The sequence below is a fragment of the Coregonus clupeaformis genome, chromosome 16, assembly GCF_020615455.1.
Source record: "Coregonus clupeaformis isolate EN_2021a chromosome 16, ASM2061545v1, whole genome shotgun sequence".
Classification (NCBI taxonomy): domain Eukaryota; kingdom Metazoa; phylum Chordata; class Actinopteri; order Salmoniformes; family Salmonidae; genus Coregonus; species Coregonus clupeaformis.
Window position 1 is genome coordinate 2410825 of NC_059207.1, and position 17556 is coordinate 2428380.

The window sequence follows — 17556 nt, forward strand, 5'->3', positions numbered from 1 at the left end:
CGTCATAGGATGCCACCTTTCCAACAAGTCAATTCGTCACATTTCTGCCCTGCTAGAGCTGCCCCGGTCAACTGTAAGTGCTGTTATTGTGAAGTGGAAACATCTAGGAGCAACAACGGCTAAACCGCAAAGTTGTAGGCCACACAAGCTCACAGAACGGGACCGCCAAGTGCTGAACCACGTAGCTTGTAAAAAGCGTCTGTCCTCGGTGGCAACACTCACTACCCAGTTCCAAACTGCCTCTGGAAGCAACGTCAGCACAAGAACTGTTCGTCGGGAGCTTCATGAAATGGGTTTCCATGGCCGAGCAGCTGCACACAAGCCTAAGATCACCATGCGCAATGCCAAGCGTCGGCTGGAGTGGTGAAAAGCTCGGCGCCATTGGACTCTGGAGCAGTGGAAACGCGTTCTCTGGAGTGATGAATCACGCTTCACCATCTGGTAGTCCGACGGACAAATCTGGATTTGGTGGATGCCAGGAGAACGCTACCTGCCCCAATGCATAGTGCCAACTGTCAAGTTTGGTGGAGGAAGAATAATGGTCTGGGGCTGTTTTTCATGGTTAGGCTCCTTAGTTCCAGTGAAGGGAAATCTTAATGCTACATCATACAATGACATTCTAGACGATTCTGTGCTTCCAACTTTGTGGCAACAGTTTGGGGAAGGCCCTTTCCTGTTTCAGCATGACAATGCCCCCGTGCACAAAGCGAGGTCCATACAGAAAGGGTTTGTCGAGATCGGTGTGGAAGAACTTGACTGGCCTGCAAAGAGCCCTGACCTCAACCACATCTAACAACTTTGGGATGAATTGGAACATTGACTGCAAGCCAGGCCTAATCCCCCATCAGTGCCCGACCTCACTAATGCGCTTGTGACTGAATGAAAGCAAGTCCCCGCAGCAATGTTCCAACATCTAGTGGAAAGCCTTCCCAGAAGAATGGAGGGTGTTATAGCAGCAAAGGGGGGACTAACTCCATATGAATGCCCATGATTTTGGAGTGAGATGTTCAACGAGCAGGTGTCCACATACTTTTGATCATGTAGTGTATATTCGACTACCTCAAGAATTTGAAAAGTTGGTATTTTCAAATAAACTACAAAATATAAAAAATGGCTGCCCAGGTCTGACACACAAACACACACACACACACACACACACATCAGATAATCAAGGATACAAAGTGTAACCACATCCAAAAGACCTGCTGGAGACACATTTGCATTCACAGTGTGCATGGTGTGTTGTGTGTCTGTGTGTGCAGGGTGTGTGTGGTCTGTGTGTGCAATGACAACAAGGTCATAGTGGAATTTAGAGGACTTTCCTCACCCTGAAGTCAGAAAAATTAACTTTCTCCACTACTGGTATAGCCTACTCCACACCAGCAAACACAAGAGGTGCAAGTGAACATGCTACATTTAGAGTCAGGTTGCACATTGAATAATAAGTATGAGTGAGAGGGAGAGAAAAGTGGAGGAAAAGACTGTGTAGTACTCTATTTATTTATAGTACTCCACTACGTTTGCTGGGTGTTTTCGTCGAAGAGTACCCCTATTTGGTTGCTTGAATGTGGGGGAGGAGGGTGCGGGTATATTGAACAGGCTGAACTGAAAGAGGAAAACAAGTTTAGGCTATAGTGGAGGTGAGAAGAGGAGAGGGCTAGTGCGGAAAAGGGGAGGTCCTACTGTACTCGTATGAAGGATATGTATATTTACCCAATATCTTGCTCAGTGCTGAGTCAAACCAAAGCTGCAAGGATACAGCTCGTGTCTGAAGACCAGAAAATACATTTTTATTGAGGGTCAATTTTGGGGTGGGAAGACACAGCCGTGTGTTTTTCAACCAGTTTTGTTTTGAGTAAAAAAAGGATGCTCTAGTCGGGTCTCTCGAGCTCTCACCTGGAAACAAGGAAGCAGTGAAAGCTATTGTTTTGTGACGGGAGGTTTCTTTCGCAGTATGTCACTGGAATACGCTATTCTTGTTCACTAAATGGACTATTGAATACGTGTTACTTGTTTGGTTAGACATTTTCAATAAGACGTTTTTTTGTGATATCTCAAACAGTGAAAATATATTATATCACAGTGAAATCACAAATGTGTTAGTCGCATTAACGGTCAAACGGAATAGAAAGCTGTTATCTCATCTCATGTTTTTGTTGTCATTGTTCAGAAGTGCAAACTTTTTATTTATAAAACTCTACATTGTTGCAATTTCCTTAGTGCTCAGGAAGCACGAGTGCAACATTATAACAACAAATACATTGGTATTCTGGACAACAGCAACATGATGATGTGATACAGGGTTAAAAACAAATTTTACATAAAGTGTAAGTGCACTGACTTTTTGTATATATAAGTTAACCATTTGTGTAGTGCGGTGCCCATAACATCTGAAGTCTCCATTCGATTTGTGAAGGGTTGAATAGCTATACCAGAATACTGCAACAAGTAAAAATAACTTGTATCTGATCATCTTCGACACCTTTGGGTGAAGTGTGTTGTGCTGTCTTATCAACGCGCAAATTGAGCCACTGCGTTCAAGCGCTCTTTAGCTGTCAATTGAGAGCGACCACAGGCACAGCTGCAGCAGCAAGTGTCAACGAGGACTGAAAAACTCTACCGGCAAAATGACGGACGGACCAAGGCAACGAGGCAGTTCAGCGGCGTCTGGCGGGGATGCTGTCGCGGAGTCCGGGAAAGAGTCAGGAGGAGGAGGGGTGGCTCTGAAGAAAGAGATCGGTCTTGTGAGCGCCTGCGGAATTATTGTTGGTAAGTGTCAAAAATAAAAGATGGGTATAGATCATGTCATAATGTTGATGTATATTTGCAAAGGCTTGATTGTGTGTGAATTATGAATAGGCCTAGTTGAATTAAAAAGTGAAAAGTGTGTGTGTGTGTGTGCGCGCGCGCGCGTGCGTGCGTGCGTGCGTGTATAAGTAGTTGGACCACCAGTGCAATGAAAATTGGACTGACCACTGCTGCTCAGATTTGCTGAGAGTTGGTTTGCAGTCAGGTTTAGATAAGTGAGTTCACACAGACTAGAACAAGGTTTGGGTTAGGTAACATAAGGTCACCTATTTTATTATTTCAACTTCTAATGTAGGTTTTTAAGCTTCTAATGAAGACTAATTATCATTGATGGCTATTGCATCACTTCAGCAATTAACAGTGATTCTCTATCTCTCTGTGAGGTCGTTTGGTCATCTCTTTGATTTTCAGCCCAAACCAAAACTGTCATGACATTATCCCCATCATTACTGTAAATTAGGATGACTGAACTGACTTTTTTTTTTAACACTTAGTCACATTTAGTTCATTTAGTAGTTACAAGTAATATACACCCACATTACCAGTAGAAATGGAAAACCATGTAACCAGCGAATTAGGCTACATATCATTTCTAAATCTGATCACTAATACTGATGATCAGAGTCATATATGACTTAGCTTATAATTAGTGACAGTGATAATTTCAACATTCAAACACATACAGCCAATCTATCCTGTTGATAGAGTGTAATTGTAAATAATTGTAGAGCCCGTCTGATCTGAGCTGCTGTGTAGATCGATACACACACAGACAATTTGTTGTTGTGAGGTCCAGGTGAATCAGTGGTAGGTTTCCATGGTAACTGACCTGACTGGATAAGTCCCAGGGGCCTCTCTGGTTAGAGACAGAGAGGGGATGGGGGGGGGTGACTCCTGCCCAATATACACTCTCCACCATTCAAATATAATTCATTAATCTCAGACATAAGTAGTAGACTCTCCATCATTGGAACAGAAGCGTTCAAAAACCCAAATGGCACCCTATTCCCTTTATAGTGGGATAAGAGCGTCTGCTAAATGACTAAAATCGAAATGTGAATAACATTCCATGTTTATGACCATCCATAGTCATTTAGCCAGAACCAACCTAGCCTAAACTAGTGTCCTTGGTACGGTCACTCATTCACAAACACATTTGGGTCGTATTCGTTCGTGTACACCATAGCAAAAGGTTTTGCAACATAATACAAAAAGGAGCGTTTCTTATTGGATAAGTTCAGGTAGTGTCCCTCCCTGTTTTCTTCCGTTTGGTGCCAAATGAAAATGACCCTGATCTCTCCTCCTATCTCACATGAGAGGCCTTATCGTCAGATGACTGAACTCAAACAGCCATGTTCAAACTTCCCTTTGTTCTCTGTCCGCTTCACTGAGTTTCCTCAAAGTGGGCTGAGGGAGTTTTTTATGAGCTTAAGGTACAGTCAGTCAGATATATTTTCCTCCAAGTCCACCTGCACCCCCTTCTTCAGCCAACCCCCCCTCTCCCCTCCTCCATGCAAAGCTGGGATCAGAAGTGAACTTTTGGCGTTTTGGAGGAACTAAGATTCCCCGCCGTGATAATGCTGTTTTATTAGCTGAGCTGGCTTAGCTTATGTAGCCTGTGTAGCCTCAATGGCTTCTATTCATAGTGTTTATGGTAGTATATGGGTATAAGCAGTAGTATATGGGTATAAGCAGTAGTATATTGGTATAAGTAGTGCGCTATATGGGTTGTAGGGTGTCATTTCAGACACAACCATAGTTAGGGTGACAGTAGGGGAAATCATCATAATCTCTAAAGTGAGGTTGGTGTGTTTTAGACTGGGATGAAAGGGGAAGGAGACAGGCAGGTGTGTGAGGACTGAAAAGGGTGAGGTGGGTGAGGACTGAGGTGGGTGAGGAGGGTGAGGTGGGCAAGGAGAGTGAGGACAATGAGGTGGGCAAGGAGGGTGAGGAGGGTGAGGAGGGTGAAGACTGAGGAGGGTGAAGACTGAGGTGGGTGAAGACTGAAGTGGGTAAAGAGGGTGAAGACTGAGGTGGGTGAGTAGGGTGAAGACTGAGGTGAGTGAGGAGGGTGAAGACTGAGGTGGGTGAATACTGAGCAGGGTGAAGACTGAGGTGGGTGAGGAGGGTGAAGACTGAGGAGGGTAAATACTGAGCAGGGTGAAGACTGAAGTGGGTAAAGAGGGTGAAGACTGAGGTGGGTGAGGAGGGTGAAGACTGAGGTGGGTGAGGAGGGTGAAGACTGAGGTGGGTGAGGAGGGTGAAGACTGAGGTGGGTGAGGAGGGTGAAGACTGAGGTGGGTGAAGACTGAGGAGGGTGAAAACTGAGGATGGTGAAGACTGAGGAGGGTGAGGAGGGTGAAGACTGAGGAGGGTGAGGAGGGTGAAGACAGGTGGGTGAGGAGGGTGAGGAGGGTGAGGTGGGTGAGGAGGGTGGAGACTGAGGTGGGTGAGGAGGCCTAATCAAAGCGATGCAATCTGGAGAGCTCAGAGTCAGGAGGCAGGAGTCACAGTCAGGCGCATGGTAGATGGGGATTGCAGCAGCTCACCACATTCTTCACCACCTCCTCCTCCTCCTTTTTTATTTCCTTCTTCATTCTTCACCTCCTTACTCCATTACTTGGGGCCCATTAAACTCAAAGCTGGGCCCTGCTGTAATGAGAAGTGCTGATGGAAGCGCCCTCAGAGGTGTGTGCGTGTGTGTGCGTGTGTGTGTGTGTGTGTGTATGTGTGAGCGTACATGCGTGCACCTGTGTGTGTGTGTGTCCTCAGAGAGGTTCTGGACAGCATCCAAGCAGTAGTTGGCCCCAATCCTAACCTTAACCATTAAATGGGGAAAATGCTAAACTACCAACAAGCTCTCCCAGTCTCACTGCAGAATTAGACATTCATCCACGTTCTCCAAACGTCAAATTTCTACGTGTTTTTGTTCCTCCTGCTGCTCTGTATCATTCCATTTCTCCAAACGTCAAAGGTAAGAGTTAAGTTTAGGTACTCATTCCGTATGGTTAAAGTATGGGTTAAGGTTTGGGATAGGGTTAAAACAAAAATACAAAACAGTGTTCACGACTGGGATCAAACCCGCAACCTTCTGATCCAGAGTAATGGAATGATGCGACGCACATCCACAACACCCTAGCAAAACTCAAGCCTACTTGATGGTGACAGCGCTCACTGTTGCCACTAGTGGATGGTTTTGAAGGCATTTCCTGGCGTCCTCAGGACATGGATAGACGTCCAACTTTGACGTCAATCTTCAACGATCTCCCTGAAACTACATCGTAGCACTACACTGCTGCTGACACTATGTAGCATGACATTTCACGTGCAAAAGCCTGAGTAGGTACACGGTTGGACCGAGTCTAAATCTGAGGGCTGGAGTGTCTTGTACACATTACAGCTGTGCTCAGCAACCACCTGCCCTTTGTTTTTCTGGGCTGTTTATTTGTTACTCGTAGCTTGGTGCTTGGAAGCTGTGGTTAGGGCTCTGCTTCTGCTAAGGGGGTAGTAGACTAGTGCACACTACACAGCACATTGTTCATGAAAAGGGTACCAGAAAGCTGAAGTGAGCAATGGCTGCGTCCCAAATGGGACCCTATTCCCTATGAAGTAGTGCACTATGTAGGGAATTGTAGGGTGCCATTTGGGACGCATCACCAGTTAGTAAACCTCGGCTTTGTCTGAGAGCTCTAGGCCTACTACTGTAGCTTAGTTTTGAAGCCAATTATGTTTTCGGCTACATTCTCCTGGCGATTACACATGTTGGGTTTGGCTCTTACCTGCTCTGGTGCTTCCAGAGATTATCCACGGGAATGTGCAAGTGCACACTTTGGAGAAGGGTGGAGAATCACAGCCTTGGTATCAGAGGTAGGAAGGGAACTCACCCTAGAGGAAGAGAGGAGGGAAAGAGGGAAGAGGGAAACCACCAGTTCTGAAACATTGTGTCAATGTGTGTCAGGGATGTTCCTTTCTGGTACAGTTCACACAAAGGGGAAGCAGGGGGACAGTGAGAACAGGAAATGTGTGTGTGCGTGCGTGTGTGCATCATTGTGTGTGTGGGTGTGTGTGCGTGTAAGCGTGCGTGCGTGTATGCATGTGTGTTCCACTTGAGTCAGCACTCTGCACCCTTCTCTCTCACACACATCCTAACCAACTGTGCTATTTTGTTCGTTTTTTCGCGTTGTTTGTAACTTAGTTTTGTTCTTATTTTCTGCATAATGTTGCTGCTACCGTCTCTTATGACCGAAAAGAGCTTCTGGACATCAGAACAGCGATTTCTCACCTCGAACTGGACGAAGATTTTTTCTTTAACGAGTCCGACGTGAAGGATGTACTGCTTTCTCGACACCAGGCCTAAATCCGGACGCTTATAAGAAATCCCGCTACGCCCTCAGATGAACCATCAAACAGGCTAAGCATCAATACAAGATTAAGATTGAATCCTACTACACCGGCTCTGACGCTCCTTGGATGTGGCAGGGCTTTAAAACTATTAGGGACTACAAAGGAAAACCCAGCCGCGAGCTGCCCAGTGACATGAGCCTACCAGACGAGCTAAATGCCTTTTATGCTCGCTTCGAGGCAAGCAACACTGAAGCATGCATGAGAGCACCAGCTGTTCTGGACGACTGTGTGATCACGCTCTCGGTAGCCGATGTGAGCAAGACCTTTAAACAGGTCAACATTCACAAAGCCGCGGCGCCAGACGGATTACCAGGACGTGTACTCAAAGCACGCGCGGACCAACTGGCTAGTGTCTTCACTGATATTATCAGCCTCTCCCTGACCGAGTCTGTAATACCTCCAGTTGAAGTCGGAAGTTTACATTCACTTAGGTTGGAGTCATTAAAACTGTTTTTTCAACCACTCCACTAATTTCTTTTTAACAAACTATCATTTTGGCAAATCGGTTAGGACATCTACTTTGTGCATGACAGAAGTAATTTTTCCAACAATTGTTTACAGACAGATTATTTCACTTATAATTCACTGTATCACAACTCCAGTGGGTCAGAAGTTTACATACACTAAGTTGACTGTGCCTTTAAACAGCTTGGAAAATTCCAGAAAATGATGTCATGGCTTTAGAAGCTTCTGATAAGCTAATTGACATCATTTGAATCAATTGGAGGTGTACCTGTGGATGTATTTCAAGGCCTACCTTCAAACGCAGTGCCTCTTTGCTTGACATCATGGGAAAATCAAAAGAAATCAGCCAAGACCTCAGAAAAAAAATGGTAGACCTCCACAAGTCTGGTTCATCCTTGGGAGCAAATGCCTGAAGGTACCATGTTCATCTGTACAAACAATAGTACGCAAGTATAAACACCATGGGACCACGCAGCAATCATACCGCTCAGGAAGGAGACGCGTTCTATCTCCTAGAGATGAACGTACTTTGGTGCGAAAAGTGCAAATCAATCCCAGAACAACAGCAAAGGACCTTGTGAAGATGCTGGAGGAAACAGGTACAAAAGTATCTATATCCACAGTAAAACTAGTCCTATATCGACATAACCTGAAAGGCCGCTCAGCAAGGAAGAAGCCACAGCTCCAAAACCGCCATTAAAAAGCCAGACTACGGTTTGCAACTGCACATGGGGACAAAGATCGTACTTTTTGGAGAAATGTCCTCTGGTCTGATGAAACAAAAATAGAACTGTTTGGCCATAATGACCATCGTTATGTTTGGAGGAAAAAGGGGGGCGCTTGCAAGCTGAAGAACACCATCCCAACCGTGAAACACAGGGGTGGCAGCATCATGCTGTGGGGGTGCTTTGCTGCAGGAGGGACTGGTGCACTTCACAAAATAGATGGCATCATGAGGAAGGAAAATTATGTGGCTATACTGAAGCAATATCTCAAGACATCAGTCAGGAAATTAAAGCTTGGTCGCAAATGGGTCTTCCAAATGGACAATGACCCCAAGCATACTTCCAAAGTTGTAGCAAAATGGCTTAAGGACAACAAAGTCAAGGTATTGGAGTGGCCATCACAAAGCCCTGACCTCAATCCTATAGAACATTTGTGGGCAGAACTGAAAAAGCGTGTGTGAGCAAGGAGGCCTACAAACCTGACTCAGTTACACCAGCTCTGTCAGGAGGAATGGGCCAAAATTCACCCAACTTATTGTGGGAAGCTTGTGGAAGGCTACCCGAAACGTTTGACCCAAGCTAAACAATTTAAAGGCAATGCTACCGAATACTAATTGAGTGTATGTAAACTTCTAACCCACTGGGAATGTGATTAAATAAATAAAAGCTGAAATAAATAATTCTCTCTACTATTATTCTGACATTTCACATTCTTAAAATAAAGTGGTGATCCTAAATGACCTAAGACAGGGCATTTTTACTAGGATTAAATGTCAGGAATTGTGAAAAACTGAGTTTAAATGTATTTGGCTAAGGTGTATGTAAACTTCTGACTTCAACTGTACATGTTTCAAGCAGACCACCATAGTCCCTGTGCCCAAGAAAGCGAAGGTAACCTGCCTAAATGATTACCGCCCTGTAGCACTCACGTCGGTAGCCATTAAGTGCTTTGAAAGGCTGGTCAGGTCTCACATCAACACCGTCATCCCGGAAACCCTAGACCCACTCCAATTCGCATACCGCCCCAACAGATCCACAGATGACGAAATCTCAATCGCACTCCACACTGCCCTTTCCCACCTGGACAGAAATAACACCTATGTGAGAATGCTGTTCATTGACTACAGTTCAGCGTTCAACACTATAGTGCCCACAAAGCTCATCACTATACTAAGGACCCTGGGACTAAACACCTGCCTCTGCAACTGGATCCTGGACTTCCTGACGGGCTGTCCCCAGATGGTAAGGGTAGGCAACAACACATCTGCCACGCTGATTCCCAACACTGGGGCCCCTCAGGGGTGCGTGCTTAGTCCCTTCCTGTACTCCCTGTTCATCCACAACTGCATGGCCAAACACGACTCCAACACCATCATTAAGTTTGCTGACGACACAACAGTGGTAGGCCTGATCACCGACAATGATGAGACAGCCTATAGGGAGGAGGTCAGAGACCTGGCAGTGTGGTGCCAGAACAACAACCTCTCCCTCAATGTGAGCAAGACAAACGAGCTGATCGTGGACTACAGGAAAAGGCGGGCCGGGCCGAACAGGCCTCCATTAACATCGACAGGGCTGTAGTGGAGTGGGTCGAGAGTTTCAAGTTCCTTGGTGTCCACATAACAAACAAACTATCATGGTCCAAACACACCAAGACAGTCGTGAAGAGGACACGACAACACCTTTTCCCCCTCAGGAGACTGAAAATATTTGGCATGGGTCCCCAGATCCTGAAAAAGTTATACAGTTGCTCCATTGAGAGCATCCTGACCGGTTGCATCACCGCCTGGTATGGCAACTGCTCGTCCTCTGACCGCAAGGCACTACAGTGGGTAGTGCGTACGGCCCAGTACATCACTGGGACCAAGCTTCCTGCCATCCAGGACCTATATACTAGGCGGTGTCAGAGGAAGGCCCAAAAAATTGTCAAAGACTCCAGTCACCCATGTCATAGACTGTTCTCTCTGCTACCGCACAGCAAGCGGTATCTGAGGGCCAAGCCTAGGTCCAAAAGGCTCTTTAACAGCTTCCACCCCAAACCATAAGACTGCTGAACAATTAATCAAATGGCCACCCGGTGTCACATTTGTTGAGTAAAGGATCAGACCAAGGTGCAGCGTGGTATGCGTACATGTTTAATTAAATAATAAACACTTGACAAAATAACGAAAGCAACGTAACGTGAAGTTCTAAAGGCTACACATCAAACAAGCCTAAACAGAAACAAGATCCTACAACTAAAGGTAGGCAAAATGGCTGCCTAAGTATGATCCCCAATCAGAGACAACGATCGACAGCTGCCTCTGATTGGGAACCACACCCGGCCAACATAGATATACAAAACATAGAATGTACACCCTGACCAAACCAACAAGAAACAATAGGCATTAAAGGTCAGGGCGTGACAGTACCCTCCCCCAAAGGTGCGGACTCCGGCCGCAAAACCTAACTTAACAGGAGAGGGTCCGGGTGGTCATCTAGCCTCGGTGGCGGCTCCGGGCGTGACGTCCTCTCCCTTTCTGCCTCCCCGTTGCACCCCTGGTCCGGTCTGGACCTCGGCGCGATGCTTCCCCTCTCAGTCCTCCCACGATGCACCAAGCCCTGTTTGGACCCTGGTGTGGGAGGCCCCGACCCTGAAGAGGGGCTGACGTCTGGGCCTGGACCAGCAATCCCCCTGCGATGCACCAAGCCCTGTCTGGACCCTGGTGTGGGAGACCCCGACCCTGGAGAGGGGTTGACGTCTGGTTCTGGAGTGGAGCCGCTGACCGGAGCTGAACTGGACCCCGGTGGAGCGGACTGCTCTGGCTCTGGACTGGAGCAGCTGACCAGAGCTGGACTTGGCACCGGTGGAGCGGACTGCTCTGGCACTGGAGTGGAGCAGCTGACCGGAGCTGGACTAGACACCGGTGAAGCGGACTGCTCTGGCACTGGAGTGGAGCAGCTAACCGGAGCTGGACTAGACACCGGTGGAGCGGACTGCTCTGGCACAGGAGTAGAGCAGTTGACCGGAACTGGACTAGGCACCGGTGGAGCAGACTTCTCTGGCACCAGCCATACCGGGCTGGGGACACGCACCACTGGTCTGGTGCGAGGAGCAGGCACGGGCCGCACCGGGCTGGGAACACGCACCAATGGTCTGGTGCGAGGAGCAGGCACGGGCCACACCGGGCTGGGAACACGCACCAATGGTCTGGTGCGAGGAGCAGGCACGGGCCGCGCCGAACTGGAGACACGCACCACTGGTTTGGTGCAAGGAACAGGCACGGGCCGCACCGGGCTGGGGATACGCACCACTGGTTTGGTGTGGGGAGTAGGTACGGGGCGTACCGGGCTGGCGACACGCACCACTGGTTTGGTGCAAGGAGCAGGTACGGGCCGTACAGGACTTCAAACTCGCACCACTGGTTTGGTGCGGGGAGCAGGTACGGGGCAAACCGGGCTGGCGACACCACCACTGGTTTGGTGCGAGAAGCAGGTACGGGCCGTACAGGACTGGAGACACGCACCACTGGTTTGGTGCGGGGAGCAGGCACGGGCTTTACCGATCTGTGAAGGCGCACTGGCGGCACAGTGCGTAAAGCCGGTGCATAGCCTGGTGCCTGCACGGTCACACGCTCCTCAAAGCGAGTGCGGGGAGTTGGCTCTGCTAACCTCTGCTCTAAAGACTGAGCTCTCTGCTGCTGGAGGGTTAATTCCTCTCTCAGCTTCTCTTGTTGCCTGGCCAGCTCCTCTCTCCATGCAACCATTGACTCCTTCTCCCTAAGGGCCTCCTGCAGCGCCTCCTTTTGAAGGGAGCTCTCCTGCTCTATCTTCGCGATCAGCCCCCGTAAGGTGGTTGTCTCTTCTGTCAGAGTGCTAATCTGCAGGTCTCTCCGAGCCTCCTGCTGCTTAGCCAACCACCCCGTGTGCCCCTACAAAATGTTTTATTGGGGTTGCCTCTCGGGCTCCCGTAGCGGTCGGCACCGTTGGCGTCGCCGTTGATCCTCTCCTACCTGGGCTTCTACCTTCGCCCAGGGTCCTTTACCAGCAAAAATCTCCTCCCAAGACCACGTCTTCCCCACCTGTGTCCAGGGTGTTTGCTCCTCCTGGGCATGCTGCTTGGTCCGTTGGTGATGGGATCTTCTGTCACGTTCGTTGAGTAAAGGATCAGACCAAGGTGCAGCGTGGTATGCGTACATGTTTAATTAAATAATAAACACTTGACAAAATAACGAAAGCAACGTAACGTGAACTTCTAAAGGCTACACATCAAACAAGCCTAAACAGAAACAAGATCCCACAACTAAAGGTAGGCAAAATGGCTGCCTAAGTATGATCCCCAATCAGAGACAACGATCGACAGCTGCCTCTGATTGGGAACCACACCCGGCCAACATAGATATACAAAACATAGAATGTACACCCTGACCAAACCAACAAGAAACAACAGGCATTAAAGGTCAGGGCGTGACACCCGGACTATTTACATTGACCCCTACCTACATGTACAAATTACCTGGACTAACCTGTACCCCCGCACATTGAGTCGGTACCGGTGCCCCCTGTGTATAGCCTCGTTATTGTTATTGTATTGTGTTACTTTTTATTTATTTTCTTAACTCTTTCTTGAACTGCATTGTTTGTTAAGGGCTTGTAAGTAAGCATTTCACTGTAAGGTCTACACCTGTTGTATTCGGCGCATGTGACATTTTTTTATTTTATTTTATTTGACACCCACACAGTCTGAGTAAGGAAACTAGAAGATCATCCCACAGATACCGTAGTTAAACAAGTCTAAACCAGTCTCTTTTACACTGCTCTCACCAGCGACACTATAACCTAACCCAGTCCTCTCATTGTCTTATCATCAGTGTCACACACAAAGTTGCTGAACTGATGCATTGTAAAGTTTACACACTCACTGGTCATACAGCACAGTACCAAAGACCACTGGAGTCAACTATCTTGGAGTAGTCACACGCTTTAGTCAAGGTTGAGATTTATCATGCTTTTACCTTTCGTCCACTAAGTTACCGTTGCTAAGGAATAATATAGGAGAGGGGTTTAGGCTAGACACTGCACATATGATATGTACATGCGTGTAGAGAAATGTTGACGTGAAAGAGAACGTGTGTGTGTAAACACACACGCGCACACATGCAAACCCTTATCAAACTACACCACTAGCACATTCAAATCTCAAACAGTTCGGTATCAATATCTTTGACTTTGAACTTTAAATTCTCCACACTCAGCTCCGACTGCAAGCTCTAACATACAACCTTTGGTCCTGAAGCCCTATTGGCTGTCGAGGTTTATGAGGCAATCAGTCAGCTGAATCTGATTCTCAACCCCTGACCTCTGATCCCTACTGCTTCATCAGATCTCTGATGGGGTGCGAGTAGTGAACCTGTCTGAACCAGAAACACACACACGCATACAGAGACACACACGGTCTCTTTCATGTTTCTGTAAACTGACTGACAGTCTGATGCTTATAGAGGCTGTCAGGGCATTGTTCTGGTGTTCAGATTTAGTGTTGGCACCTCCCTAGTACACACACACACACGCACACACACACACACACACAGGCCTCTTGTTCCTCGTTGTACTCTGTCACCCCCCCCTCTCTCTCTCTCCCTCCGTCTCTCCCGCCATGACTCCTCATCCTCAGTGCTAACTCAGCACATTGCGTTCCACCTCTGTCTGCTGGCGGGCTGCTCATTGCTGTTAAAACAAAAATGTTCTCTCTCTCTCTCTCTCTCTCTCTCTCTCTCTCTCTCTCTCTCTCTCTCTCTCTCTCTCTCTCTCTCTCACTCTCTCTCTCTCTCTCTGTCTCTCTCTCTCTGTTTATCACTCTCTGGCTCTCTCTGTCTGTCTCTCTATCTCTCTCTCTGTCTCCAGTTTTCTCTCTGCCACCTTTCTTTTTCCCTCTCATCCATTTTGCACTACACCAATCTTAAACTCCCATTGTTCTGTTTTCTCCATCCGTAATACTCTCCTCCTCTTTCCACACACTCTCATTAGAACTGAGAGGCGGAGCAATGTGGGGCCGTAATGGCCTCTGGTGCAAAGCTTACTCCTCCCACAGTATTCCCACTGGGCACAGACGTCAATTCAACGTCTATTCCACATTTGTTTAATGTAATTTCATTGAAATGACGTGGAAACAACGTTGATTCAACCAGTGTGTGCCCATGGGTGGTCTCAGTGATATACACTGAGTGTACAAAACATTAGGAATACCTTCCTAATATTGAGTTGCACCCCCTTTTGCCCTCAGAACAGACTCAATTCGTCGAGGCATGGACTCTACAAGGTGTCGAAAGCATTCCACAGGGATGCTGGCCCATTTTGACTCCAATGCTTCCCACAGTTGTGTCAAGTTGGCTGGATGTCCTTTGGGTGGTGGACCATTCTTGATACACACGGGAAACTGTTGAGCGTGAAAAACCCAGCAGCAATACAGTTCTTGATACACTCAAACCGGTGAGCCTGGCACCTACTACCGTACCCCGTTCAAAGGCACTTAAATCTTTTGTCTTTCCCATTCACCCTCTGAATGGCACACATACACAATCCATGTCTCAATTGTCTCAAGGCTTAAATATCCTTATTTAACCTGTCTCCTCCCCTTCATCTACACTGATCGAAGTGGATTGAACAAGTGACATCAATAAGGGATCATAGCTTTCACCTGGATTCACCTGGTCAGTCTATGTCATGGAAGGAGCAGGTGTTCCTAATGTTTTGTAGACTCCGTGTAGATTACACTCGTGGTTGGAATAGGGATTCTGTAGGAGGTGAAACTGTGCTTTTGTTACACATATTGATTAGAATCCCTCTTTAAACTGTCTCCGTTGGTTTCACTCTGTTCCACTCCCCCCAATTGAGCTCCTGATTGCACCCTGTGACAGATGTTGGTGTCCCGTCGATAATGGTCCCCTCTCCCCTCATCATGAGATGGTAGAAATGATGTTCTCTCACTTACATTTTTCCAACCCCCTTCAGCTCTTCCAGCCTGTGAATGACACTGGTGTCACACTAATAATAATTCCCCTTTCTCCTCAGTGCCTCAAATAACTGTTTGTGTCACATCAATAACCGTCCCCCTCTTCTTCTCTCTATCCCAGGTAACATCATCGGCTCGGGGATCTTTGTCAGCCCTAAGGGCGTGATGGAGAATGCCAGCTCAGTGGGTCTTGCGCTGATCGTGTGGATCGTCACCGGCATCATCACGGCCATCGGAGCACTGTGCTACGCCGAGCTGGGTGTCACCATCCCCAAGTCAGGGGGAGACTATTCATACGTCAAGGACATCTTCGGAGGACTGGCAGGGTGAGTGACTGGATCTGTGGTGTTTGGTGACCGCTGACCCACAACATATGGATTCACTGATCTAACTCAGTCAGTCACACTGTTAGGTTCTGCTTCTCTCTCTCTCTCTCTCTCTCTCTCTCTCTCTCTCTCTCTCTCTCTCTCTCTCTCTCTCTCTCTCTCTCTCTCTCTCTCTCTCTCTCTCTCTCTCTCTGTCTGTCTGTGTCACTCACTCACTCACTCACTCACTCACTCTCTTATCTTCTCTGGCAACTTCTGCCCAGAGCATATCATCAAACCTTTGTCCACATTGATTGAAGACTGTGTGTTCATAGTGTTCTCCCAGACAGTAAACACACTCAGATTGAGTCTTGACCTTGTCTTGTAACGGTCTCATGGATACATTTTCAATCAGGGTATTTTCAGATGAAAATCCACCCAGACAAAACAGCACCTCAGACTATTGTTGGTGTCCCATTATAGACATCAATACATCAATGAGAGTTTTACAACGACACATGATCTTCTACCCAGAACCAACTGATATTCTCTGTTTGAAGGCTTTGTTTGGTATGTTAGAATGGGTCTCGAACTGTTTCCTCCAGGTGCCTCAGATGTTTTGGTTTGAAGTTTTTCTGGTCGCATACTGTTTCCCTGTTTCCTTCTCTCTGTGATACCAAGCTATGATCAAGCAGTGTTTGTTTGGATGGTGTACTGTGTAGGAGTAGGAGGACGGTGTCGATAAGGACAGCCCCGTGTTGCCGGGGGGAGTGGACTCTTCCACAGAGACCCTCCACAGGTCTCCATAGGTGTTTGTGGAAGTGCCCACTCACCCCAGCGGTGCAGGGCCAAGCATTCCAGGGGCCAGACATGGTGGTGGTGGTGACATACAGTCGTGATGACAAGCTATCCGCAGTGTTAGCAAATAAAGTCCTTAACTGATGGTTCAGCTTTGGGGCTTTAGTTTAATCTTACAGACGTATTGCCTTGTGAACATTTGTTAACACACACATACACACACACATAGAAACACTTAGACATACATTGGCTCAACACTGGCTCAAACACACGCATAAACACACGCACACACACTCGCACACACACACATTCTTTGTGAGGGACAACCAGGCTAACAAGGTGGACGCAGCGAAGCATAATGATCGCTCCATAAGCTTGTGGAGAATTTGTGGAAAAACCATGTCCTGATGTGGCCTCCTCTCTAGTCAGCTAAATCTCAACCCCCCACTGCCTCCTCCCTAACACACACACACAAACAAACACACATTCTGACTGAGTAGCCTCTATTCCTCTAATTGGAGACTCTGCCGCCTTAATTCCATATTTGATACAATGTTATCCAGTCCACTTACTTTACTCCTCCTACTGTATGTGTTAACACACTCTGACCTGAAGCTAGTGTGTGTGTGTGTGTGTGTGTGTGTGTGTGTGTGTGTGTGTGTGTGTGTGTGTGTGTGTGTGTGTACGCGCGAACGTCAGTGTCTAAATGCTGTTCATAACCCTAATTAACCCCTTCCTCTCCCTCTCCCTCCCTCCTCCTCCTCCTCTAGCTTCCTGCGTCTGTGGATCGCGGTGCTGGTGATCTACCCCACCAACCAGGCAGTCATCGCCCTCACCTTCTCCAACTACGTCCTACAGCCCCTCTTCCCAACCTGCTTCCCCCCGGAGACCGGTCTGCGCCTGCTGGCTGCCGTCTGCCTACGTGAGTACCCTATACCCTGGAGGGAGAGTGGGGTGGTGGGGGGGTGGAGGGATGTTGAAGAGTTGAATGGATTGAATGTGACAGAGAGAGAGAGAGGGAGGGTGAGAGAGAGAGAGGAAGAGAGAGAGAGGGAGAGAG

The 17556-nt window shown here is 47.7% G+C and overlaps 1 protein-coding gene across 1 annotated transcript in view; it reads left to right on the plus strand.

Moving 5' to 3' along the window:
- Positions 1-1724: 1724 nt before the first annotated feature.
- The window catches only part of LOC121572622 (large neutral amino acids transporter small subunit 2), a 33289-nt gene continuing 17457 nt past the window's right edge, over positions 1725-17556 (plus strand). Inside the window, exons 1-3 of the mRNA XM_045225562.1 lie at positions 1725-2769; positions 15515-15719; positions 17267-17418. Coding sequence (XP_045081497.1) covers positions 2628-2769; positions 15515-15719; positions 17267-17418 — 499 coding nt within the window. The 5' untranslated portion in view covers positions 1725-2627. The remainder of the gene's footprint in view (positions 2770-15514; positions 15720-17266; positions 17419-17556) is intronic.